Source organism: Rhinolophus hipposideros, assembly GCF_964194185.1.
Source record: "Rhinolophus hipposideros genome assembly, chromosome: 7".
Taxonomy (NCBI): domain Eukaryota; kingdom Metazoa; phylum Chordata; class Mammalia; order Chiroptera; family Rhinolophidae; genus Rhinolophus; species Rhinolophus hipposideros.
Window position 1 is genome coordinate 1,373,594 of NC_138053.1, and position 27,927 is coordinate 1,401,520.

At 43.5% G+C, this 27,927-nt stretch overlaps 1 protein-coding gene across 1 annotated transcript; it reads left to right on the forward strand.

The window, feature by feature from the left end:
- The first annotated feature begins 217 nt into the window (after positions 1-217).
- On the forward strand, positions 218-27,853 carry TMEM248 (transmembrane protein 248). Its single transcript, XM_081054215.1, has 7 exons — positions 218-510; positions 16,874-17,050; positions 20,195-20,480; positions 21,816-21,966; positions 22,999-23,182; positions 24,521-24,664; positions 25,236-27,853. Exons 2-7 carry the CDS (start codon positions 16,883-16,885, stop codon positions 25,254-25,256), a joined length of 954 nt encoding a protein of 317 aa, XP_080910341.1. The 5' UTR covers positions 218-510; positions 16,874-16,882; the 3' UTR covers positions 25,257-27,853.
- The last annotated feature ends 74 nt before the right edge of the window (positions 27,854-27,927 follow it).

Sequence of the window (27,927 nt, forward strand, 5' to 3'; positions counted from 1 at the left end):
CCACACACAAGCACCTGCACAGACCCGCACCCACACCCACAGCCGTGCCCCACGCACGCACACTCATCCAGGCCTCGTCTCACAATCCCCCCCCCGCGCACACGTCACACGTATGCGCACAGCCCACGTACGCACACCCCGCCCCACGTGACACAATCAGCCGGCAGCGTTCCCGCGGCCCTCAGCCGAGGAAGCTTGTCCCGGCTGCGCCGCCGTCGGACGCCGGTGTCGGAGGTCACGGCAGAGCTGGCGGTGGCGTTTTCATCCTACCCGGAAAGCCCGGCTGCGGGAGCCGGACTGTCCCGCGTCTCGGCGGCGTGAACCGTTCTGGCCTCTGGTCCTCGCGCGGGCCCCGCGGAGCCGGACGCTGCTCCCGGCGCGGCGGGGAGGATGGTGCCGAGCGGCCCCGGGCCCGCTGCTCGCCGCCGCCAGTGAGCTCGCAGCGGCCCCGGGCGTCCGCCGAGCAGCTGGCCGCGCTGGGCCCGGGCTGCGCCGCTGCCCGCCGGGCGGGTGAGCCGGGCGTGGGCCATGCCGGGCTGACGGCGGGGCGGGAGGGCTGCGCGCTGGGCCCGGCCGCTTCTTCTCCCCTCGGGGCTGCAGCGCCCGCCGCGGCCTCCGTGGGGCCGCCCCACGTTAGCCCGGGTGGCCTGCCCTGGTGGCCTTGGCCTCAGCACCCGGCACCGGGCTTTGTCCACCCCCGTCCCGGAGCAAGGGCCCCCGCTTGCCCCCGAAATGGCTGGACTTGCACGTGTGGAGTTGAGGCTTGGCTTTTGTGCATTTGGCCCGCGGAACGTTCCGGTAGTTTGTCGTTTTTGAGTTTGGGTAGTGTTTGCGTTACTTCGATGTTTCCAAGTTATATGCATCTCAGAAAGAAGATGGGAGGGAAGGACCACGTATGTGCAGAAACTTAAAATGAAATCGTGGTATTTTATGTATCAAGCTTGGTGAATATCCGGAAATGAGCGGATTGGAATCTTCTCTCTCACGTTTATAAATTGAGTGGTTCCAAGGTAATGTCGAGGCGTTTAGTTCTGGTTCCCTGGCCGGGCACCGTCAGGAATAAAATTAGGCCCGTTGTGTGTTTTACGTTGTGTGAGCCCCAGAAGCGGTGGACGGCCGGCGAGGGGCCTTTGCTGCAGAATCCGGTGTCTGTGGTTCGGTGGTCACGAGCGGGTGCAGCGTCACCGAGGGCCGAGTGGTGAGCTGTGCAGCCTGCTCTGGCCGGAAGGACTCGGCTCCCGGCGTAGGGGGCCTCTGTGGGGCGGCGGGCTCCACGCCTGGCGATGAATGCTTGAGAAAACGGTTGGTCCTTCTAGTAATCTCTCTGGTCAGCGTAGGCTCTGAGCATTTGGAGCCTCTCTGTGGACGAAAGGCCCAGGAGTGCTGGAACTGTGAGAGCGCCTCCTTGCTTCCTCATTTCATCCAAGGATTCTGAAAGGAAATAGACCTGTTGTGAAGCTAAGATATGCTTCTTGACCCCAGTGTGTTTACTGTCCAGGCGCAAGGACTTCCTAGTCAAGTTGCGGGAAGAATGTCGAGGCCTGATTGAGAAGGGCTGGAAGCCTCTGCCCCGGCCTCCGAGCTCTGAGATCACCAAATGGGACCGAGCACACCTTTTCTATTTGGGCCCTGGCTGCAGCTGCTGCGGGGAAGAGAGACAGGCCTAAGTACAAAAGTAGTTTCTGTGGGCAAAGAACTTACCTAGAGAAAGAAATAGGCTATAGAATGTGGCAGGACCCGATTGTACGTGGCGTTACCAGCTATTAGGGACGTTGTTATGGCTTGGATCAGAAAAGGCCTCATAAAGGAAGTGACATTTGAGGTGGACCTTGAAGGGTCAGGAGGTTTTGGATCATTCAGAATAGCTGGGAAATGAAAAAGCCAGGGCCAGTTGGTGGAACAGCACAGCACCCAGATTAGGGAGCTGGGCAGGAAGTGTCTAGAAATTTTGACACAGGCAGCCAGCTAAGGGATAAATGCTTTTCTGAGACAGAAAAACTTGTGCGACCCAGTCGGGCTTTTGGTAGATTTTAGGTTCTAAAGAACTGTTTTCATTTGATGAGTTTGTCTCGTTCTTTTAGGCAGCCAGTGACATAAATTAGTGCCGAACTTATTTTAAGGACAATGAAAAAGGTGCTGATTTTAATTCCTGTTTGGTATTAACAATCAGGAAATTAAATTTGGTGTCTAGGAGTTGTTTCAGTGCCTGTGTTTAGTTTTAAGGAGCACAGCTCTGTCACTGCAGCTACAGCCAGCCAAGTGATAAATGGCAAGCTCTTTAGCCATTTTCTGAGTGTTTTTAATGACATCGACGTAGTTCACTTCACAGAAATGATATTTGTTTCTCTTAACCTAATATTGTTGAAGAAACCTTTAAAGGAAAGAGGAAATGGAGGAAAGAAGGTTTTTAGCAAACTGAAGCTCCACTTAGGATTTATTTTGATAAACATAGAAATCCTTAACTGATTTGTCCCAGGTACATACGGAATAAATTAGCAAGAGTAGTCTATAGCTCTCTTTCTGTGTATAATTACTTTGTATACCTAAGTATAGTCCTGGGGACTACATCACAAGTTTTGGTGATGATAGTCTGGTAAGTGCTATCATTTGCCCATTGGACTTTGGTGCTATTCAGTTAGAGGTACTATTAAAAAAAAAGTCTCCCCAATCTTAGTATACTGAGTTTGGATGTTATATGATTTCATAATGTCGTCCCACTCATTTATTTTTTTGCTTTTACTTTCCTTGCCTTTGGGCTCAAATTCATAAAATCCTCTCTTCTATGTATTTTATTGTTTTGGGTCTTGATCTTTGATCTATTTTGGGTTAATTTTTGTGTATGGTGTCAAATAGCAGTCTAGTTTCATTCTTTTGCATGTGGATTTCCAGTTTTTCCAGCACTATGTATTGAAGAGGTTTTCTTTTCTTCATTGTATGTTTTTGGCTCCTTTGTTGAAAATCAGTTGCCCATATACATGTGGGTCTATTTCTGAGCTCACAGTTCTGTTCCATTGGACTGTATGTCTGTTTTTCTGACAATACCAGGCTGTTTTGATTATTGTAGCTTTGTAGTATAATTTGAAGTCAGGGAGTGTGATAGGAGAGTTTTCTATAGCCATTTTATATTTTGTTTTCTGGTAGCTCTGTGTCTCCATTGTTTCTTTTCGCAGTGTTTCTGTCTGTTATTTTAGTTTGGTGGTATTTTAGGAGTTTTTTCCCTCTTTATTTCTTTCTTTCAAATGTTATGTGTCTTAGTTCTGGAATTTTTTTCGTGTATACAGTTGTACCTTATTTCCTGATTGCATCTTATCTCCATTCTCCTGTGCAGGTTCAGTCCCTTGCCGCCTCCCCTTTTATGTTTTTGTCGTCACAGATTATCCCTTTTAATTCTGTGAGTTCATTCCTAAATTGCAGTAGCTATTTTTTTAAAAAACATTTTTACCTCCTTTAGCCTTTATGTTATATTTAAGTATTTAATACCCTATTCTGAACAAGTGTTGCAATTTCCTGCCTGTCTGTCTGTTAGTCATTTTAATCACAGTTTTGTATCCTTTTGTCTTTTTGTTTCAGGTAGAAGAGCACCCTTTAGTCTTTCTTGTAATGCAAGTCTTGTAAATTCCCTTAGCTTTTGTATGTGTGGAAAAGCCTTTATTTTATCCTTCATATCTAAAGGGTAACTTTGTTTTTTATTATTCTTCACAGGTGATTTCTCTCTTTCGATAATTTGAAAATTTGATTCCATTCTCTCTTAGCTTATAGGGTTTCTGTTGAAAAATCCAGTGATAATCTAATGGGGTTTCTTTCTTTTCCCTGCTGGCTTGAGAATTCTTTGTCGTTAATTTTTGACAGTTTTGATGTAATGTGGCTTGGAGAAAGCCTTTTGGATTGAGGTAATTAAGTATTCTGTTAGCTTCTTGGATCGGAGGATCCAGTTCTTTCCATAGGTTTGGGAAATTCTTGTTGATTATTTGTTTAAATAGGCTCTCTGTTCCCTTCTCCCTCTCTTCTTTTTCTGGTATACCCATTATTCTTATGTTGCTCTTTCTGATGGAGTCAGAAAGTTCTTGTAGAGTTCTTCCATTTCTTTTAATTCTCAAGTCTCTCTCTTACATCTGTGTCATTTTCAGATTTCTATCTTTGGTATCACTTCTTTCCTCCTCCATCTGGTCAGCTGTATTTCCTAATCTTTCAACTTCATTCTTCGTCTCTTTCATTGAGTGCCTCAGTTCCAGAATTTCTTTTTGGTTCTTTTTCATAGTTTCAATCTCTTTGGTAAAGTACTGCTTTTGTTCATTGATTTTATTTCTGAGTTCGTTGAATTGCTTTTCTGAGTCTTTTGTCTCACTGAGTTTTTTCAGAACTGCTGTCTTGAATTCTGTCATTTAAATCACAGTCTTTCATGTCTTTTAAGTTTATTTTCTGGAGATTTTTCCATTTCTTTCTAAATTCCCTTGTTACCTTGGTTATTCATTTAGCAGGTTGATAAGTAGGGGTCTTTTCTAGTACGTGGCACAGAAACACAAGTTTTTATTTTCTCTTACCTGCGCTGCTGGGGTTTCTGGGATCTCTGTGGGGTGGTGTCACCTCCACTGTGGAAAATACCTCATATTTCCTGATGAGGTGGGCCTCCTCTTCATGACCAGACTGCCTCGGTCTCGGGGTACCACTCCTGTGGATTGGAAGTGGGGGATTATCAGTCTGCTGTCCAGTGCATTCCTGGCGCCAGCTTCCTATAGCCAGAAGCTGCTGGCAGAGTTGCTGTGTCTGATGAGTTGACCCAGCTGCCTCTCGCAGGCTGTGGCTGCAATGAGTAGGGAATGGGTGGGCGGTAGGGGCTGGGGGGAGTGGGTTTGCTCATCCATGGTTCGAATCTTCCTTGTGAGTTTAGCTAGTGAGTACAGACCACTTAGGCTGGAATGATTTTTCAGCCCTCTGCCATCTGCTGAGTGAGGATTTTACTGACAGGCGAGCCACAGAGGGATCGGGTAGGTGGGTTCCATGTCTGTGGAATCCTTTATTGGTGCTGGCAGGCTGTGGAGTGCTGTGACTTTTTGAACTGCTATTCTTCCCCTGACCTTGGGCCCAGACTCAATGTGTGCCAGCCACCTAGGCCCTCTGGTTTGCCCAGGGTGGGTTGTACCCCTCCCCTTCACTGCTATCACGTCTACCTGTCACGTCACGGCCACCTTCTGCGCGGCACTACACACGGCTGCTGTCTCTGTCCTTCCCCCTCCTCATGCCGTCTGTGCTATTTGCTCTGATAATGCCCACCTTCAGATGTCTCAGTGTGGGTCTCAGACGTGTTTGTGTGTTGAGCTGGGAATCCTTTGTTGAATTGTAGCTGTCCAACTTGTTGTAACTTCAAGGGGAGGGAGCTGGGCGTCCTCTCATTCTGCCATGCTGCTTATGTGCCCAGTTTTTTTTTCTTGTGGTGATAACTTTTAAGATCTACTCTCATTAAAGATCTGTTAATTAAATCCCAAAGTATTAAATTTTGATATGGACTTTAAGATGGTCAGCAATTAAAAAGAAAACGAGAGAACAAAGATAAATTATTTTCAATATCAGGACTGTGGTAAACTTATTTTTTAAAAAAGAGAGTGGGCACATTGGAAGTTACCATGGTTTTATATCATGACTTTGAAAAGAGCAGTGCATTCATTAATCATAAGTGAGTACAAATACAGCTAAAATCTGAATTTTGGAAATAAGTCTGGTTGCAGACATGAATAATATCAGCTCATGTTTCTTTCCATTTTATCTTCATTTGAGTACGATGCTGCTTAAAGGTCATGTTTAGCAACTAAAACTGTGCTTTCTGTTGAAATTTCTTTTGAGCATTAACTTGTTATTGAGTTATTGTGAACGTCTCTCTTCACTAAGAATTGCATTAGATTAAGAAACAGCATTGGCAGATGATTCTACTCTGCTTTATACTGTAATTGATGCGATGTTGAGGTAGGAATTGTCTTGGTAAAGAGATGGAAAAGAAGTTAACCATTTTAAATTTCAAAGAGGTCAATATTGTGCCTTTATTGGAGTCAGTGGCTGAAATACACTTTATGTATCTGTGACATGTGACTTTGTGTATTTGTTTTCAACTTGACTGACTTCAAACCTACTTATCAATCCTCACATTGTGATTGATGGCACAGCTTTTGCGGTCACATGAGTTAAGTCAGTCTGTCTCTGTTTACTTAGCCTCTTTTGACTCAATTTCTTCTTCTGTAAAACGAGGACAGTAATATCTAACTAGCAGTTTTGTGAAGATTGAAACATATTTTGTACATAAAGCACTTGGCATGGTGCCAGGCACTTGGCGCATTTTAAGTGGTAGCTGTTAAAAATGATACTCTCTGCTTAGCTCTTTGTAATCTGGTTTCTGCCTTCATCACAGCACCCTAGTGAAAGGGGTTTCTCTTATATCACTATTGATGTCTGAATTGCAAAAAAACTGTAAGGATGCTTTTCAGTTTTTATCTCATTCGACGGGACTGAGTCCTTTACTGGGAGGCAGTAGAGCACTTAATGGTTAATGCGTGGGCTCTGGAGGCTACCAGGGTTTGAATCCAGTTAGCTGGCATCCTTATGCCTTAATTTCCTTAGCTGTAAAATACAGATGCTGTGAGGATCATGTAAAACGTGTAAAACTCTTAGAACAGTGTGCCTGTCTCACGAAAAGTGGGAAATAATGCTAGGTGTTATTATTGAGTACCGTCTCAGCTCCCGGCGCTGCCTGAGATAGGGAGTGCACAGACAACAGTGCGGCAGAGAGATACAACTGGAGCTGGCTGCACTGGGAGTTCATTCTGGCTGGAGGACGCAGTGGCAGTGGGCATGGAGCAGAGGGAGACATTGAAGAGATGGAAACCACAGGACTGGTAACTTAGGTCGTAGGAGAGTGAGAGTCAAGAATGGCTGGCAGGGGTCACATCACATGGCTGTCTTTCGTTATAAAGACGAGCTCATTTGGCAGCTTGGATAAGTTTTGGCCTTGTTGGCTTAAGGTACAGTGGGTCATCTAAGCAGAGAGTTCCAGTGGGTGGTGGTTAGCATGTTGAGTTAGAGGAAAATTGCCAGGAAGCTGTGAATGAGTGTGTCTGCCTTGAGCAGAGGCTCAGACACCACCAACTTCTGAAGAAGAGTGAGGAGGATGAGGTGGCTGGATAAATGACGTGAGAGGAGAGCCAAGAGAGTGAGTCCTAGAAGCCGAGAGAAGTGGGCCCTCGGATGCTGAATGAGAGGTGTTAAAGGTAGGGTAAGGACGGAAATGCAGACTCCAGCTCTAGACTCCAAGCCCTCACTGGAGACTGAAGTTTTCCTTGCTACTTATTTGCCCCTCTGAGGGTCTGTTGTGTGTACACTCGCTGCTTGGTGGTGGGGTGGGAAGGTGGTTTCTGTCAGTGCTCTCGGTAGCTGGGTGCTTGTGCAGGTTCCTTGATACCAGCACGCGTGCTCATCTCGCTAAGTCTTGGGTAATCTGGCATCTCATTCATGAGTGTTCTTTATTCGGCTCAGGGTTTGCAACCCTTGGCCTTATAGCTCTTCAAATATTTCAAACATTGCAGAATATTTAAGAAATGCTACTTTAGGCCTCTGTTCCACAGCAAGGTGAGTCCCTGCCATTCTCGAAGCACAAGACAGGTGTGTTTCCTGAGGTGGGATACAGAGCAGGTTTGGCTCTCTCCTCCTTTCTCTCTCATCCTCTCTGTGCCACCCCCACCTTCAAATCCCAGCCTCTCCAAAACTTTGAAAAAGACATGACTTTATAGGATAGCTTTTGAGGGATTTCCCATTTAGTCTATGGTAGAAAATCTAGTTTAAGGTGAATGGTGATTTTGTTGTTCGTGTGAAGTGAACTTTTTGGTCTGGGTCACAGGCAGTGGTGTCGTGTATCATAAATGAAAGTAAGTTAGGGACTGTTCAGGAAATAGCATCTGGGAATATCGAATCCCTATCCAGTCCAAAGGTGGTTCATTTTAAACTTGGACAAATAGCCATATGATATACTTTGAAGTATGTGGGATTTGGAGAGAGGGAGAGAGAGACCAAAAGGACTCGTATATCTGGCATAATGAATGTGAATTTCCTTTCTAAGAAAATATTATAATCAAATTTCTGCCCTCACTGGTCCCTTGTGAAGCTTTTCTCCTTACTATGTAGCTCCTTTCTCTGTTTACAGATGTGTTTGTTTCCTCACTTCGCTTAATTCCACTGTCCCTTGTCCCTTTCATTTGAACTAGTTGTGACCACCTGTTGCCTCAGTTTACCTTCTTACCATTTGATCTCTCTCCTACCAGAGTATGGTTTCCGAGGTCACCAGTGATCTTGCCCGTTGGAGAATTATGCAGAGCTATTTCACCTGAGTAATTTTTGAAGAACAGAAAGCCTTGGATTTTCTTACTCTTAGTGTTTGTTCACTTCTCAGCAATGCTTGGCTGACCTCTTCCTTCATGAAACTCCTTTCCCCTGCCCAGCAGGACAGCTCACCCTCCTGGACACCCTTTTGGCACATGGTCACCCTCCCCTGGGTGCTCTCCCCTGGCCTCTCAGCCTGTGCGCACGCTTGTCTGCAGAACTCCTGTGGTCACCTGCCCCGGAGCACACAGCACTGCGGACGGTCCCCAGTCTAAGTGTTCGTTGTCATTTTGCCCTTGCTTTCTCCCAGACTCCCCAGTAAAAATCACTGCAAGCTTCCCTTCCTTTAGTGCAGGATGTATGAGAGGATTGTCTTGGTTTTTTGTCTGTTTTGTTTTTAGAAATTGCTTTTAAGTTCTGTTTTTTCCTGTTTATCACCTTTGCTAATGAAGAACGTGAATGGAATGAAAATTTAATGAAGTTTTATTTTGGCCACAACCCCAGTAAAAATTGAAGAATATTTACATTTATAAGTTTTATTGTTAGAAATTATTACAAAGGTAATACATATTCATGATAGAAGGTTAAAAACAACAACAAAGAAATTGGTTGTGTTTTTATACACCACTAACAAATTACCAGAAAGAGAAATTAAAAATACAATCCCATTTACAATTGCATTAAAAAGAATAAAATGCCTAGGAATAAATTTAACCAAGGAGGTAAAAGGCCTGTACTCAGAAGGTTATAAGACACTGAAGAAAGATGCTGAAGAAGATACAAATAAAGAAAAGGATATACTGTGCTGATGGATAGGCACAATTAACATCGTTAAAATATCCATTCTACCCAAAGCAATATACAGATTCAATGCAATCCTTTCAAAATATCAATGGTATTCTTCACAGAACTAAGACAGATAATCCTAAAAATTTTATGGAGCCACAAAAGACTTCAAATAGCCAAAACAATCGTGACAAAGAACAAAGTTGGAGGTATCATGCTATGTGATACCAGACTGTACTACACGGCTACAGTAATAAAAACGGCGTGGTACTGGCATGAAAACAGACATGCAGATCAATGGAACAGAATGGAGAACTCAGAAATGGGCATAAACCCATGCCTATATGGTCAATTAATCTATGACAAAGGAGGCAAGAATATACAATGGGGTAAGGATAGGCTCTTCGATAAATAGTGTTGGGAAAACTGGACAGGTACATGCAAAAGAATAAAACTGCTTCACTTTCTTGCATCATATACAAGAGCAAACTCAAAATGGATGAAAGACTTTAAGACCCCAAACTGTAAAACTCCTAGAAGAAAACATAGGCAGTAAAGTCATACTTATTTTAGTAATGTTTTTCCTGATCTATCTCCTTGGGTAAAGGAAACAAAAGAAAATTAAACTAATGGGACTATATCAAACAAAGGAGTTTTTGCACAGCAAAGGAAACCATAAAAAAAACGAAAAGACAACCTACTGAATGGGAGAAAATATTCGCTAATGGTACATCTGATAAGGAAGGGGCTAACTTCCAAAATATATAAAGAACTCATATAACACACACACACACACACACACACAAATCCGATTAAAAAATGGATAGGGGACCTGAATAGACATTTCTCCAAAGAGTACATACAGATGGCCAATATACATATGAAAAGATGTTTAATGTCACTAATCATCAGGCAAATGCAAATAAAAAACAATGAGATATCACCTCACACCTGTTAGGATGGCTATTATCGATAAATCAACAAACAATTGTTGGCAAGCATGTGGAGAAATGGGACCCTCTTGCCCTGTTGTTGGGATTGTAAATTGGTGCAGCCACTATGGAAAACAGTATTGAGGTCCCTCAAAAAATTAAAAATAGAACTACCGTATGACTGAGTATTTATCTGAAAAAATCCAGAACACTAATTCAAACAGACATGTGCGCTGCTATGTTCACTGCAGTCTTATTACAATGGCCATGATATGAAAGCAACCCAAGTATCCATGATTATATGACTGGATAAAGAAGATGTGGTACATTTATACCATGGAATATTACTTGGCCATAATAAGAATGAAATCTTGCCATTTATGACAACATGGATGGACCTAGAGGGTATTATGCTAAGTGAAATAAGTCAGAGAAAGACAAATACATATGATCTCACTCATGTGGAATCTAAAAAACAAAATAACGAAGTAGACAAAACAGAAACTAACTTATAGCTACAGAGAACATGTTGATGTTTGCCAGATGGGAGGGGGGTTGGAGATTGATTCCTTTATCATCATGAAATGCCCTTCTTTGTCTCCTGTTGCAGCCCTTGCTTTAAAGTCTATTTATCTGATATAAGTATTGCTACCCCACCTTGTTTTCATTTCCATTTACAAGAAATATCTTTCTATTCCTTTAGTTCCTATCTGTGTGTGTCTTTCTATCTGATGTGGATCTCTTACAGACAGCATATCTGTACAGGTCTTGGTTTTTTATCCATTCAGCTACCCTATGTCTTTTGATTGGAGCTTTTATTCCATTTGCTTTTAAAGTTATTATTAATAGGTGTGTAGTTATTGCCATTTTATTAATGATTTTCTGGTTGTTTCTTTGTTCCTTGTTGCTTTCTTATTCTCTAGCTCTCTTCTCTTGTATGTATGCGTGATTTTCTATAGTGTTGAATGTTAATTTTGTATCCTGGTACTTTACTGAATTCATTTATCAGTTCTAATAGTTTTTTGGTGGAATCTTTGGGATTCTCTATAGTATCGTCATTTGCAAATAATAACAGTTTTGTGCCATTTTGGATATGCCATTTTGGAAATTTATTGCCAATTTGGTTGCCTTTCCTCCCCTCCTCCCCTCCTCCCCTCCTCCCCTCCTCCCCTCCTCCCTTCCTCCCCTTCTCCCCGCCTCCCCGTCTCTCTCTCTCTCTCTCTCTCTCTCTCTCTCTCTCTCTCTCTCTCTCCCTCTCTCTCTCTCTCTCTCTCTTTCTTTTTTTCTCTGATTGCTGTGGCTAGGATTTCCAATATTATGTTGAATAAAAGTGGTGAAAGTGGAATCCTTGTCTTGTCCCTGATCTTAAAGAAACACTTTCAACTTTTTACCCTTGAGTATGATGTTAGCTATTGTGTTTGGATTAATTAATTTCTTATATATCTCTGGTAGATTTTTGGTTTGTGGTGACCATGTGCTTTCTATATACCAAACTATTTATAACGGTCTATTTTAAGTTGATGTTCATTTAAGTTTGAACACATACTAAAATCACTACAGTTTTTATTCAACCCCTCCACGTTTATGTTTTTGTCATTATTATTTACTTCTTGTGTGTATGTGTTTGTGTCCTTTAATTTGTTGTAATTACCATGATCTTCTTACTTTTGCCTTTTAACCTTTGTACTAGGTTTATAGTTGGTTTATCCACTGCTTTTACTGTTTTCCTTTATCAATGAGCATTTTTAAAAATTTTTGTTTTTGATCTTTTTTTCTTAAAGAAGTCCCTTCAACATTTCTTGTAATACTGGTTTATGGTGATGAATTCCTTTAGCTTTTTCTTGTTTAGGAAACTTTATCTCTCCTTCTATTCTAAATGATAGCTTTGCTGGGTAGAATAATCTTGGTTGTATGTCCTTACTTTTCATCACTTTGAATATTTCATGTCAGTTCATTCTGGCCTGCAGCTTGCATTTAGAAATCAGCTTATAGTCTTATAGGAACTCCCGTGTACGTAACTAACTGCTTTTTCTCTTGTTTCTTTTAGTTTCTCACTGTGTCTTCCAACTTTAGCATTTTAATTATGATGTGTCTTGCTGTGGGCCTCTTTGAGTTCATTTTGTTTGAACTTCAGCACTTCCTGGACTTCTATGTCAGATTCGGAAAGTTTTCCATTCTATTTCTTCAAATAGAGTTTCAAATCCCTTGCTCTCTCTCTTCTCATTCTGGCACCCCCATGATGCTAATGCTGGTATGTTCGATTTGTCCCTAAAACCCCTTAAACTATCCTCATTTTAAAAATTCTTTTCTCTTTTTGCTGTTTTGGTTGGGTGTTTTCCACTACCTTATCTTCCAGATTTCTGGCTCTAACTTCTGTTTCATCTAATCTACTGTTGATTCCTTATATTGTATTCTTCGTTTCAGTTATTGTAGTCTTCATTTCTGACTAGTTCTTTTTCATGTTTTCTGTCTTCAGTTTTAAGTTTCCTGTCTCTTTATTGAAATTCTCTCTGAGATCATTGAGCATCCTTAAAACCAGTGTTTTCAACTATGCATCTGGTAGATAGATGGCTTGTCTCCATTTTGTTTAGTTCTTTTCTGGAGACTTGTTTTGTACTTTTATTTGAGACATGTTTATTTGTCTCCCCATTATGGCTTTCTCCCTGTGTTTGTTTCTGTGTATTAGGTAGAGCTGTTATGTCTCCAGCCTTCATACAGTGACCTTATGTAACAGATGTCCTGTGGGGCCCAGTGGCACAGTCTTCCTGTTTATCTGAGCCAGGTGCTCCAGGTGTGTTGCTTGTGGCTTTTGTGTGTACACTCTTGTTGTAGTTGAGCCTTGGTTGCTATATGCATATCAATGGGAGGGATTGACCCTCAGGCTATTTGTTGTGAGGATTGGCCGTGACTACAGTGGAGGAGCTGTTGTGCAGGGTATGACCCTATAGAGCAGGATTCTCTTTAGCAGGGCTCTGGTGCCTGCCCAGTCTGCCTTTTGGGAGTGTCGTCTGTGGAGGTAACCTGGTGGTGCTCTGTCATGGTCTGAAGCCAGCCACCAGGTGTGCCAGCCCTGGGGTCTCCTGGAAGGGGCCCTGCTGCAGACCAAGTTCAGCCTCTGCCTGTGCCCTACCTGAGGTCACCTTACATGAGCCACAAAACAATCTGCAGATGTCTTTTACCCACACTAGGCATGTCTGAGAGACGCTAAGCTGTGAACCAAGGTTGTCTGCCACTAGTGCTGGTCTTGGGGCCAATTAGCCAGAGGTATGGGACACGCTGAGGGCAGATGCTGTTTGGGGTTTGTGAACCTCTAAGAGATTTTAGGGAAGTCCACAATGTGAGCCAAGGCAAGCCGTTTATGTTGAAAAGACACTGGAAGCTGCATAGGTGTGCCCGCAATTGGGTGAGGTGGGGGTCTCAGGGAATCACTAGAGAGGCAGAGTAAAGGACTAAGAATAGCCAAGACGTTTTCGAATAATAACAGTAAACTGTAATAACAGTGGAACACTTCTTGTAGTAGATAGCAAGATTTAAAACAGCATGATACTGAGGTAGGGGGAGACACACATAGCGATGAAACACAAGAAAAAGCCGAGATACGAACCTACATATATATGGGAATTTAGTATATGTGACAGGTGGCATTATAAATCCATGATCAATAAAAAAACCAAGTTCAACAAATGGCATTAAACAATCAGACACCTATATAAAAATAGATTAAACTGGAAACCTACCTGATTCTGGACTTACAAATCAATTTCCAAGTAGGTAAGAAACTAAAAGTAAAAAAGTAAAACTATAAAACTTGTAGAGAGGAAAATAATGAAGAAAAACTTTATGACATACAAAGATGGGAAGGAATTCTTAAATAGTATGTATATACATAATCAAAGGAAAAGATTGATACATTTAAATATATTAAGGTCAAGGAATTTTCAAGGAAATACAAATCAAATTACCATGAGATACGATGTCATGCCCACTAGGGTGGCTATAATAAAAAAGATCACAAGTGTTGGTAAGGTTATGAAGAAATTGGAATACTCGTTACACTGCTGGTGAGAATGCAAAATTGGGCAGTCACTTTGGGAAATAGTCTGGCAGATCCTGAAAAGGTTAAACATAGTTACCATATGGCCCATCAGTGACACTCCTTGGTGTATAACTAAGACAAATGAAAGCACACGTCTGCACCAAAACTCACATGCACATGGTCACAGTAGCTAAAATGTGGAAACCAAAATGTTCTTCGACTGATGAATATATAAACAAAATGTTTATGAATAAATGAAATACTGTATACAATGGAATATTTTTGGCAATGTAAAGGAATGATGTACTGGTACGTGCTACGACATGGATGAACCTTGAAGACAATGCTCAGTGAAAGAAGTCAGTCACAAAAGATTACATTATATGATTTCATTTAAATGTCAAGAATAGGCAAATCTGTAGAGACAGAAAGTACAGTAGTGGTTGTTGAAAGCTGGGGGAAACAAGCGCTTACTTGCCACATAGTGTGGGTTTTTTTTTTAATGAAATGATAAAAAATGTGTGAAAATTGATTATAGTGATGTTGGCTCAATTCTGTACATTGAATTGTATACTTTAAATGGATGAGTTGTGTGGTAAGTGAATTAGATCTTGGTAGAATTGTTTAAAAAAACATGAAGACCCTTTCATACGGCAAAAGATACCATAAATGTTATTAGAGAAAATCCACACATGTGAAGTAGTTATACATGTATATAACGTGAAATTGGTAAAGGCTCAGTATCCTGAATATAAAAAGAACTCCTAAATAGTAATAAGAAGTACAAAAATATCCTGCTAGTATTGGTCAAAGATTCAGGCAGTTCACCCAGGAAGAAATCTGAATGGCTCGTAAAGAAATTTGGTTTCAGGGAGATGGCAATTTAAAAGAGTGGTGAGATACCATTTCATGTCTATCTTGGTCCAAGTCTACATGCCTTAGAATATCAAGTGTTGGCACAAATTGTAGGCAATGAACGAATGAATGGTAGGCATCTCTGCCATCACAGCGAGCCCCTTCATGGCTGGGGAAGTGCAAACTGGTGCAGCTTCTTGGGAGAGCGGTTTGACAGCATGAAGTCAGATGAGCCTGCCCTGTGGACTCGTGGGGCTGGAGCCACTCTTGAGCTTGCTTCGGTGCCCATGGTCAGTGGAATGGTGGGAAGAACCTAGCTGGGCTCCTTAGTCCAAGAAACTCAATGGTAATACAATTGCACAAAGTACAGTGGGTAAATTCAATGGACTAGATCTACACAGATCAGAGTTAAATCGTAGGAACGGAACGTTGAGTGAAAACAGCACAAGGATATATGCAATACCATTTTTTTCCCCAAGTTTTCAAATGCAACATCAGTAATTGTATCTGTTTATATGTACACGTGCTAAAAGCATGCAAGGCATACCTGGATTGCCAGCTTAAGACCTGGGGTTGCGTCTGGGTAGAGCAGAAAGGCCATTTTCCCTTCTTCAAGGACTCTCGTGACGACAGATGAGTAAAAGCCTGGCTTATTGTAAGTGGTTGCTGCTAGTTCTTAAGGGCTGTTGATGCATCTTTTTCTTCACATTTAAAAGCTGGCACAGATTTTTGAGTTGCTTTTTCAGTTGGTGTAGTCTGCTCACTGTTTTGGGGGCTGGGGCCAGCACTGGGCAACATCTCTGCTGTCACAGAGCTCGCAAATGAAGGGTGACAGACAACAAACAAGTGGAAAACCAATTATGCTCTTTCTTGTCTGGCACTAAACTGTGAAGCATCCAAAGCGGGGTATTGGGAGGCCAGAGGCTGAGGGTGGTCAGGGAAAGCCTCTGACGAGCTGGGAGTGGAGACCTGTGTTTTAAGAAGGAACAAGAGTGTGAAAGTTCTGGGGGAAAGTACTCCAGGCAGAGGTAAACACCTTCCGATAGGACATGTTCAGTTATTCCAAGAAGAAAAAAATAGATTTAACAAAAAAAAAGTGCGAACTTAGACTTTGAAAACTACAAAACACTGTTAAAATGAATTCAAGAAAGCCTAAATAAATGGAAAGATACTCCAAGTTCATGAACTGGAAGACAGTCTTGTTAAAATGGCAGTGCTGCCCAAGTTATTCCACACATTCACTGTCACCCCTCACAAAGGCTCAGCTGACCTGGCGGAAATTGAAAAGCTGATCCTGAAAAGTAGCGAGACCAGTGTGTCAGCCCAGGAGGGACAGGGGAGTTGTTTGTTGGAGATTCATCGTTGACGTGGCGGCGCGTCCAGATCGTGAAGCCCTGTGGGCCATGACGGGTACTATCACTGACCTCCCAGCCCAGTGAGAAGCCTTTGTGGGGAGTGAGAAAAACCAGTTTTGGCTGCGTGCCTCTGTGCCTGGTGCTGGGATGGGTATGAGTAGGGCAGTGAACAACATGTTGAGTGGATAGAAGTCAGCTTTTCAGTGGTAGGAAGTGAGCATCCTCAGTTTATTTTTGTCCCTGTTGGCGTGTATTTGTGTCATATTACTGACTTATATAAACATTTCCTTAAGTAACGTGGAAGTAGAATGTGTAATAGAATAATTAGAAGATTAAACCGAAAGGGAATGCATATCTTTCAAGATCTTACCAGTTGGAAATAATGACAGTTGTTTTTCTTGTTAGTCTTTTGAAGATTTATGATCATGTATTTCTCAAGTTCATTAATAAGTGACCAACTCACCCTGCAACTCCGTGAAAGGAAACAAAAGAGCGAAGCATAGGTTTCTTTGGCTGGTCAGTCCCTGAGTCTTCTGGTTCTTTCCTTTCAGGTGGAGCGGATGAGAATAATGCTCACCATTAACCCCCTGGATAACCTGAAGCTGTACGTCAGCAGCCGGCCCCCCCTGGTGGTGTTTATGATCAGTGTCAGCGCCATGGCCATAGCTTTCCTGACCTTGGGCTATTTCTTCAAAATCAAGGAGATTAAGTCACCGGAAATGGCAGAGGTATAGTATATTCTAAGTTTTCCCCTCAGGCTGGCTGCACTTTATACAGTGGGGGGAAAAAGACCTCTGGGCCCTCACATGCTTTTCTTTGGTTGTGACTTTTTTGTCCCTGTGAGAAAGCTCATGCTTAATCAGAATTTTGTTTTTCATCTCCCTGTGACTCACTTTCTTAGGAAATATCTAGTCAGATAGTTACTGATTTAAGTGATGCTACCAGTTTCAGTTAGACTATTTCAGCAATGAAGCAGGTATTTTGGACAGTATATTTGTAAAATTCTTGCGTCAAAAACGGTCAGGCAAGTTAACGTTTTTACTGTAAAAGAGAAAAAAGTATCGGGCTGAGCAAAAGATGGCTACAGCCCGGGCTGTATGTCTAAAGGAGACTTGCAGCCCGGAGGGAGGATGTGAGGAAGGTTTTATAGGGGCTGTGCTGACAGGGTAGCATTGTTTGAACAGAAAATGCTGACTGCCTGTAAGGCAGTAGCTGTTTTGTGGCGTTTTCTGTTATCACTAGTTTGGCCCTGTCTGCAGGCGCAGGCCAACAGACATTTTGTTGTTTCCTTGCAGACATGGCTCTGTCTGTAAGTCAAGGTCTCTGAGACCTGACATTCAGAGACCTAACATTGAGTCAAGGTCTCTAACATTCAGAGACCTAACACATATGAAATCAGCTCATTGCTATTTTTAAAAACTAAACATTTGTTAAAGTCACATATCATCATGGGGTTTTACCAGCTATACGGACAGCTTTTTCATTGGGTAAGAGGGATCCTAAAGAAATTAGAAAGCAGGGTCTTATTTCCAAATATACACAGGGTGCCAAAAAAATGTATACACATTTTAAAAAAGGAAAACTATTAAAATTGTAATAATTTATACTGGTAACAAAAATGAATACAAGTCACGTTTGATGGTTACAAGTGGTTACCATCAATGTCCAGACACTTCTGATTACAGCAAACTACTGCTTGAGCAACGTTGACCAAAGTGTCTACTTGTATACATTTTTTTTGGCACCCCCCAGTATTTGTCTTTTTTATTAAGGAAAACTGCAGTTATCTACAAACTTGCTTTCCAGATTTTATGTTTTGGTCACTTTAAATTATTAGGGCATTGCTCTTTAATCCTTAATCTAGACATATAATGGTTGAACACTCATAATGCAGATTTAAAATCGTGTAATTTTTGCATCTCAAAACAATAAAAAGTTAGTAATTCTTGTTTAATAGAGGTGAGTGACAATATTACCTATTATAAATTTGTTGTACCCGTTGGAAGTTATGCTGAAATAAAGATAATGATGAATGTACTGATGGATGAGGTTTCTTTTAGGACAGAGGAGTTCCTGTCTCTGTAGATTAGTGGGGAGCCCTCTGTTCACTTATCCTTTTCCGTGTGGGAATGGGGGAGTGGAGACTGCAGTCGTGGTGTTGCTGCGCAGTGTGCCTTGTGAAGGAGAGGAGAGTTGTGAGTGAACGGGGTTTGTGGCTTTGTGTTAGGCTCAGTGGCATTGCAGATCATAGGTTGGCGAGAGGGACCGCCATCCCACGTGAGCTCCCTGAAACAGTTAAAGCTACTTCTTCCATGAGACCCTTTCAGAGAGTTTCTTACCAGGAGGCATTCTGACTGGCTTAATTTTCCCTCTTTTCTGACCCTGCCTGAATCTTTAAAGGTTGTGCAAACAGGCTGCACCCACATTAGGGCTGAAACGAACATTCTAGTCACAACCAAAGCTCTGCAGCAGCCTGGCATTGCCTTCCCTCAGCGCTTGAGTCCATGCTGAACGCTCATCCAAGACCAATGGTTAAGATGTAGCCAGTCCTTATATCAGGGTGGGGCCTGCCGTTGACTTTGGCAGACTGGAAGTGGCCAGGGGCCTACAGGAAGCAGTGCCCTGGTGCCTGGAGCTGCAGGAGTTTGCTGTGGACTGCTGAGTGATTAAACAAGGAACCTCGACTTGCGGGGAGCTGGGGGCTGTGAATCAGAAAATGTATTCCTGGTTCTGCTTTCAACTACAGAACTGGGGAGTCTGTAATTTGGTCTGGGCCCCAGTTTCCTTGTGTCTGGAATATGAAGGGATGAGACTATTTTCCTGACCCTTATTTTCAGCCTTAATGTTCTTGAATGGTCTGCTGAGGTTATAGGTGTTGGAAAATGTAATGTGATAATGTCTAGCTGCAGTCTTACTGTGCCGTATCTGATGGACTGACTCTGGAGAAGCAGGCCTGCTTGGCTGAGAGGGGGTTGCTCAGATGGTATTAAAAGAATGCCAGTGGAAGTGTAACTAGAAGTGTGACTTACACTGTTTTCACATTTGTCACCTTTTTGTAGAGGAATGTTGCTTGGGAGAAAGAAGGTGTATGTAACAGCCTAGGTTAGGTTTTGTTGTTGCTCTTTCAGCATGAATTCATCTTTGGGTTTCTGCTAAAATTAAAGTAAACGCTGGTGGGTACTTTACTATATTTTATCAGCTTAACCCATGACATAATAAGCTGTGTGTGTCTTTTTAAAACTGCTTATGATTTAAACTATCCCTTCAGGGTGTAGATATTAAGAGAAGTCTGAAAACATCCTTTCTCCCTTTTGAAATTGTTCCTGTTCTGGGTGGCATCCAAGTCCACAAGAGGGGAGGCAGTCCCATGAGTATTGGTACTTACTCTAGTGAGAAAGCAGGGTGCATGGAATTGACCTTTTGAGGAATTATTTCGAGGTAGCCTTATTTTAAGAAAATAATCGCAACTGCTAAATGAATTTGGATTAATGCTTTTAATGTTTTACTACTTTTGTTCAAGCTTTCTTTTCAAGTTTGAGTCTGAGCCTAAGTCATTTTCTATAAGTAAAATAATGCTGTTTTGTATTTTTTCGTATTTTCTTGAATAGGTTGGTTTAATCCCACAGCTTATTTAATATCTCACACCAGTGAAGAGTTTGTATTTTATGAGTATGAGAGTGCTTGGAAAACTACACTATTATGCTACTGCAAGAGACTGATGGCTGCATTGTCATTGTTGTTCTAAATGACTGACTCTCAGTGTGGTGTCTCCTCGATGGCGAGATGCCACCTGGAGGGTCATGGCCGTGGACCGCCAGTAGCATGCTTTCATACTGCTCACACTTGTTTCTCTCTGTTTCATGTTCCTGAAGGATTGGAATACTTTCCTGCTGCGGTTTAATGACTTGGACTTGTGTGTGTCAGAGAATGAAACGCTAAAGCACCTCACAAATGACACCACGTCTCCAGAAAGCACAATGACCAGTGGGCAGACCAGAGTGTCCACCCAGTCCCCACAGGTCCTGGAGGAGTCAGGCCCCGTTAATATCTCAGTCGCAATCACCCTGACCCTGGACCCACTCAGACCCTTTGGAGGCTACTCTCGCAACGTCACGCATCTGTACTCGACCATCTTAGGGCATCAGATTGGACTTTCAGGTATGTGAGTGTTAGCCATTTTCCTTTCAGACTTTCTCAGGCAACAACTGTTACAAGAGAGAATATTATCAGTGTGCGGTTTTATTCATCAGACTTTTTATTTTTGCATGTGTCTCCTCTTTTGTTGAGTTAGAACTAGAGGAAATCAAGAAGGAACTATTTATACTACACATTTAAGAAAGTGCTTGGTACACAGTCGTCTTTCAATAAAAAGCCTGTGAGAATGAGAAGTGGAAGAAACTATAAGGCCTATTTCTGGTCTTAATATTTATGAGCACATAGACAAATCTATTCCGGTTTATCATGTTGGAGATTGAAAGACATACCACAAATACTGCTATTAGTCCACAAATGTTTGAATGTCTGCCATTAGCCCAGCTCTGTGCTAGCTGCTGGAATGAAGTAGAAAAAGCCTAAGATTTGATCTCTTCCCTTTGGCATTTTGGGATTATAGAAGGCACAGGATAACACGAGTGAGCACTTACAGTAGTTGGCATAAGGCAAATGCTATATAAGTGCTTGTTAAATAGTAATAAAAACGAATACTGTAAAACGCTGAGCACAGTCCTCTGAGCAGTGCTCCACCCATGACAGACCTGTGATTCAGGACAAAGCAGAGGAAGTGGATGCTAGGCTAATCAGGGAAGGCTTCACTCTGGAGGCCCGGCCTTGGAAGAGTAGTCTTTGGTTCTTTGGTTACCAAGAGTCTTTAACGTTCTTAAAGAACATGGGAGCGCCTGCCAACATCCTCCCTGCTGTTACAGGTGAGTGCTGTTCCCATGGAACTAAGATAGGGCGATGTCTGGATTTTCCGTGTTGTGAGTGGACCTTCTCTTCTGCTGTGGTGTTGGAATACCATGGTTTTCATTTAAGCTTCCTCGCTTACTGGTCCCATGACCTTTCTTAAGTCTATTATATGTCAGAGGGAGCAGAAACACCTCTTTGGTCATGTCCGTGGGGCCCTGGTACATTTATTTAAGCGAAGGGATAAATATACAAGCAGTTTGGAAACGGGAAGAGTGCTGTGCAGATGCTGAACAGTGGTGAGAATAACTTGCCTGGCCCCCCACTTCCCGACTGGGGCACTGCCTCGCTTGCTTGGCGTCCCCAGCCCTGGCTGGAAGTGGTCTGTCTCCATTTGCCGTCGGGAGGCTCTGCCAGCTGAGCAGGCCTCACAGTCCAGCTCCAAACACTGTTGTTCCTGAAATCCCACCTTGGCAGGAGTCCTGCTTATGTGGGCTAATATGGGACTTCAGGATTCATTCAAATCCCAAAGAATAATAAACACGTGGATTCTTGTCTTTCTTTACCACAAAAACCGTTTCTGTTCCACAGGCAGGGAAGCCCACGAGGAGGTAAACATCACCTTCACCCTGCCCACAGCTTGGAGCGCGGACGACTGTGCCCTTCATGGTCACTGTGAGCAGGTGGTGTTCACAGCCTGCATGACCCTCACAGCCAACCCTGGCGTGTTCCCCGTCACCGTGTAAGTGCTGTCCCGAGCGTGGGGGCATGTGCAAAGCCCTGCTGCCCATGACTATGCCTGGGCTGCTTCAGGCAATTCTTGGGGTGGCCTGCATGGCATTCCCTGCCCCGACACTAAGGGATGCTGTAGGTTTAATTTGGAAGTCTGAGGTAGAGCTCCTGCGTGTAATAACAGAGAGGAGTTCCTCAGAGGCTGGTTGTGTTGCCTGTGTAGGCTGCCTCCCCTGCTGTAGAAGAAGCGCGTCACAGAGAAGGTAAGGAGCAGCAGCGCCTGTGACCATGAGCTGGAATTAAGGCTCCCGAAAGAGAAAGGTTTTGGTTCATCTCCATTATTCAGAGTTGGTTTTTAAATTGAGAGCATAAATCAAATCTCATTTTCCGTGAAACGGTCGCTATTTCTGAAACTTTTGCTTCGTATTTTCTGAGCAACCGTCAATGCTACTGCTTTGCCTTCAAGGGTTTTTTTTTGCCTCTCCTTTTTCTGTAAAGGAGATAATGATCTATAAACACAAAATACACACGATGTAGCCTATTTTAAAAATCCCATGGTGAATCCTTTTTTAGTAAGAACAATGATGCTGGTATTATCTATTTTAGACATTAAGAGGTTTGTAGGACAAGGTCAGATAAGTTAAACATTATTTGCTGCTGGTTGTAATATCCGATGGGGAAGTTTGTATGTCAAACTTCTGTGTGACTAAGAATTTAGACAATTTGAGGAAATGGGCTGAAAGGAGCAGGTTCCTCTCTCTCGGGCCCTATCATATGCTAGAGGGACCATGGTTTGAATTCTGAAGCCAAAAGTCTTAACGCCCAATCTCCTAAATGTTGAATGCTTACTTCTTATTCTGTTATATGTTTGTTAAATTTAAAAAAAGATGCCTGAACTAAAAACATAATGGTATTTATCTCAAAGTAACATGTATGTTTTTCCTTTCTACACGTGTGGCTGTGGTCAGTGTTGGGCCAGGGGCTGTGGGGAAGACCGTAAGTGTCTCAGGCCATCGTGCATGTCTTTTCCCTTCCCCTGCAGACAGCCACCACACTGTGTTCCTGACACGTACAGCAATGCCACGCTCTGGTACAAGATCTTCACGACTGCCCGAGATGCCAACACAAAATACGCTCAAGATTACAACCCTTTCTGGTGTTACAAAGGGGCCATTGGAAAAGTCTATCATGCTTTAAATCCCAAGCTCACAGTTATTGTTCCAGATGTAAGTGAGAAAAATTGTCTCTGTGTGTGTCTGTGTCTGTGTGTCTGTCTGTCTATGTGTCCAGGAGCTGCTGGACTAGGTCCTGCCGACACGCTTGGCTTAGCTTGCCCTGCCATCCTAGATTTCCAGCTGAGTTGGGAGATTGGGTGGACTGGTGCCAATTTGGGAAACTCTGCTTGTCCTTTGTTTCCTGCTTTGAGCCAGTGTTGTGTGCCTGACCCACAGGGGTTACGGGAGACGCTATACAGGCTCATCCCTGCACACAGCCACTCAGAAGGATAGCTGGGTAGTGTTGGTGTGAGCGGTAAGCGGTTTGGAATTTGGGAAGGTAGAAGGAATCAGGAAGAGCTGGATCTCTGGATGGATACTGAGCCCTGAATAGGATTTTACTTCAGGAAGAAAGGGGAGGAAGCCATCATCTAGACTTCTGGGGACCTGCTTACACGTTTATAGACCACACTGAGTTTTTATAAATGCCCTTTTCCTCCTGTCAGTATATGTTAGGTGGATTTCTTTTCTTTGTGCCTGGTCCTTTTCTCTTTCCTTATGTCTCAGTTTTACCAGTTTGTAGAAGTTGGTAGGCCAGGAGCCTGCAGTGGCGATCAGGTTGGATGGTGGGCAGGGGCTAGATTCTAGGAAGTCCTGTGTCCTTCGCTGAGGCACCTAGACCTTGTCCTCAGAGGAGGCAGCTACTGCCTGCATGGGCCTGTGGGGGATTTGTAAGGCACTGTTAGTAAGACTGGCGTGCCCATCAGAGGCATCTAAGTGGGAGGGCCTGGAAGTATGGAAAGGAGAAGGAGGGGGAGCAGGGTCAGGATCTAGCAGGTCGCAGGGCCTGGCAGTGGATCGCAGGTGCGAGGTCAAGGACGTGGTGAGCCAGGGGCTTGCGTACGGGGAAGGGCAGAGGGAGGAAGCCTCTCGGGAGAGAGGTGACAGACACAGGCCCTCCTGGAGCAGCAAGGGCTTAGGAACGCAGGCCGTCAGCCATGCACCCTGAGGACAGTCAGAGCAGGAGGGCAGAGGAAAGGGGGGGTCAAAGGCTCTGGGTCTCTGGGGCTTTCTCAGGAGGAGACTGGGGTGGTTGGTGGGGTATTCCGGCATGTGGGGTGCAGGAGCCAGGGCGAGGACTGCTCTCGGAAGGCTCTGGTCTCAGGAACACAACCTCCTCACTTAATGACATCCAGCGTTAGTAGTTTGGAAGACAGTAGGAGAAACCTGTTCCAGTGTAGTAATTAAAGTTGAGGTAAGTTGGGGGTTGTGAGCCCTGTTTCCAGAAACCCAGCATAAAATCTTTCAGTAACTCAGTACAGATGTTTCTGGTTTATTCTCTTTATTTAGGATGATCGTTCATTAATAAATTTGCATCTCATGCACACCAGTTACTTCCTCTTCGTGATGGTGATAACAATGTTTTGCTACGCGGTTATCAAGGGCAGACCCAGCAAACTGCGTCAGAACAGTCCTGAATTTTGTCCGGAGAAGGTGAGCAGTGGTGGCGTCTGGCCCCGCGTTTGGCTGTGGTCCGTGTGTGACCATCTCCATTATTCCTCATTGCCTCGCCCGTGGGTGGCAGCTTTCCTCCAGAGAAACTGGTTCTTGTCTTTTTGCTACAAGTAGTCTACCCTCAGCCTAAATTATGGTGTTGGGTTTTCAACCATATATCCAAGCCTTAGCTGTGAGCGGTACTGACTGGGAATTGCTCCCAACCCGCAAACCCCCAACCTCCAGAAAGCAGAGCAGCTGCCCTGGATGGCTGCGTCCCCTCCTCTTCCATCCGCTTGAGAAGTTAGAACACTGATCCGTTAGGATATCCAAACAGTTAACTCTTTGAGCTCAGCATAGAGACTCTACTAGATCTTCTACTAGATTGGCTGCTTCCGGCAGGAGACGTACTAGATTTCTCTTCATTCCCTCCTCGGTGGGATTTTGTTCTCGGGGTTTTCATTCCCCTGCTGGACAGATGCATGTGTGGCTCCTGGTCTTGGGTGGGGCCGGCGGGGCTGAGCTCCCGAGCTGTGCTGTGTGACTAGATGCTTGTCCTGCTCTCTTCTAGGTGGCTTTGGCTGATACCTAATCCCACAACTGCCCGTTTTCTGAGAGACTGAGCAAGCCGTAATCATCGCCTGCTGACGCCAGCCTGGGCCTGGACACTCTGTGAATACATTATCTTGCAATGTTGGGTTATTCCAGCCAAAGACATTTCAAGTGCCTGTAACTGATTTGTATATATTTATAAAAACCTGTTCAGAAATCGATCCAGTGATGCATGTGCTTCGCCCTGGGTGCAGCCCGAGCCTGCAGCCTCCTGTGGACCTGGCGACATGACTCCAATGACCCCTCGTCTCCCTGCGTTGCAGTGGGCCATGCTGTTTACCACGGTCACGGGCGTCTCGTTGCTGCTAGGGTGAGGTTTGCTTTGGTTCGAGACAGTCTGCATCTTTGACATGACAGTGCATTCGTTTCCCAAGCCACCAGTTCCTCTTGTGGATTTTGTGTGTCTGGCTTAATAATCATAGTAACAACAATAATACCTTTTCTCTGTTTTGCTTGCAAGGAAACATACCTATCTAAGTTTTCTTTATTTTCCTTTGGAAAAAAATAGTCACATTTTAATACTACTCTGGTTAGGACAGGCTTGTGCTTTCACCTTGTGTAAAAAGTGAAATATTTAAGATTCACCTACATGGTCAAAGATCTAAGTTCCATTTTCCATGTGGATGGAGAGGAGCATGATCTTGTGGAGCTGAGTTGGCACAGAAAGTTCCATCTTTTTCTCCTCTGTTGTCACTTCCCTCTATACTAAAAGTTAAAGCACCTTCCTCACTCACAAGGGCTTAAAAAGTAAGTAAATGTCTCTAGAGTAAAAATTAGCTGTTTCATTTTCTGGAATGCAAATGACAATGTGGAAAGAGAATGATGATTTTTGATCTAAGAGTTACGAAAGGATTTCATGTTTCCCTTGAAGAGGGAGTAGTTTTTCTTCCTTTTTTCTTGCCTTTATTTCTATGCAGTTAACATGTCTTCAGAAGGAAAATGGCAACTCGTAGATCAGTAATGTTATAAAAACGATGCCTGTGAAATCTGAATGAAAGCAATTCTGATTTGCCATGTATAAGGGAAACCCAGAGCATCTCTTTCCTGTGACATTTTGGTGATCTAGTTCTATTACCCCATTTTCCTCCTAATCCATCGTCATTAAAAAAAAGACAATTGTGCGTTATCTTTTATAGTCCTTTCTTGTTACTTGTATTCCTGCTGATTTTCTTACTAGCTCTTTGCCTTAAAGCTCATATCATTAATGACTTCTGTGGTCTTACAAGCAGTGGTATAGCTGAAGGGCAAGTGAAGCCTTAGACACGACTGTCGGCGCTCCTTTCCTTAGCTCCAGGTCTGGGCAGTCTGTTCTAAGCGAGAGGCAGTCCTGCAGTCTGAAATACAGACCGGCCTAGAACATTTCATCCCAGGCATTCTTGAATGGAAAACAATTGTAGGCTTTTACTGAAGATTGTTAAAGTAACTGCCGTAGTAACTTGATATGTTAATGTATATCTTTTCCTTTCAGTACGTTTCAGGCGCAGTAATCATAATGTCTGTCCAGTTATGTGTATGCCATGAGTTGCTTACATGATGCATGGCTAGCTTGGTAATTTAGTTTTTTCTTTGGAGACTGCGAGACTCTTATGAGATGAGATTGAAAAAGCTGCTTGGCTTGGCCTTTAGAAACATCAGTATCATTAAGACCAACAGACTGTAGGTTAAGCTGCTACTCAATAATGAATTAAAAAATCCTGATGAGTGGAGTGTAGGGAGAGATTTGTAACTGGCAGAGTAAGGAGAAAGACAGGTTGAAAAAGTCACGTTCACTGGTTTGTTTAATCCAGCTTGTTGCTAATAGTAATTACCCTTGTTTTAATTATAGGGAATGGCTAGAACTATAGCCAGGGGAGGAAGGATACCATTAGGCATGAGGAAAGGAAGTGCCAAAAATGCCTGGCCAGTAGGACTTGTCCTAAGGCCAGGACACACACTTTAAAACCCAGCATTTACCCTAGCAGGTCATTCTCAGAGGTGGAAACGTGGGTCACTCAGGTGTGTGAAGGAAGGCCGGGCAGAGGGGATGCCATGGACTGGGCAAAGATGTCTAGTGACGGCAGACACTCCCCTGGCTTTCAGGAAGTCCAAGGACCTGCTGCTGCGGGGGCGCTACAGACAAAGGCTGGTCCTCTGCAGTGTCACAGATGGGGTCCGTGTGCCATGGAGGGGCGGCCCCTCGTAGGAGCACTGCTCGCCTTCAGGCATCGTGGCCTGGGGGTCCAACAAAGGCCAGCACCTTGCTGTTGAAGTGTTGTTTCAGATCATATTGATCTCTTTCCCTTTTCCTTTTGTGCTGTCACTGTGTCACTTGAATCAGTTGTGATTCTCTTCGTAAGTTTTTCTCACCATTAGGAATCTGCTGTTTCTGTTGCGTCATCTTTGGCAGTCTGTCGGGAATCAGGTCCCGGTTTGCAGCCCTGCTGCAGGCACCGTGGGTTACGAGGCCAGTGGGTCCCTTTCACCTACCTTGCTGCATGATGGTCAGTAGCTGATCTGTTACGGCATTCACTCCCAGGTTAATTTTCCGTGTTTGAAGTATGTGTATATGTGCTTTACAGAATAAAACATCTGAATTTATTTGCTGTGTCTCTTTGCTCCCGTCCGATGGGCGTTTTCTAAGGGAAGACCAAGTGTGATAAGTAATTGGGGTT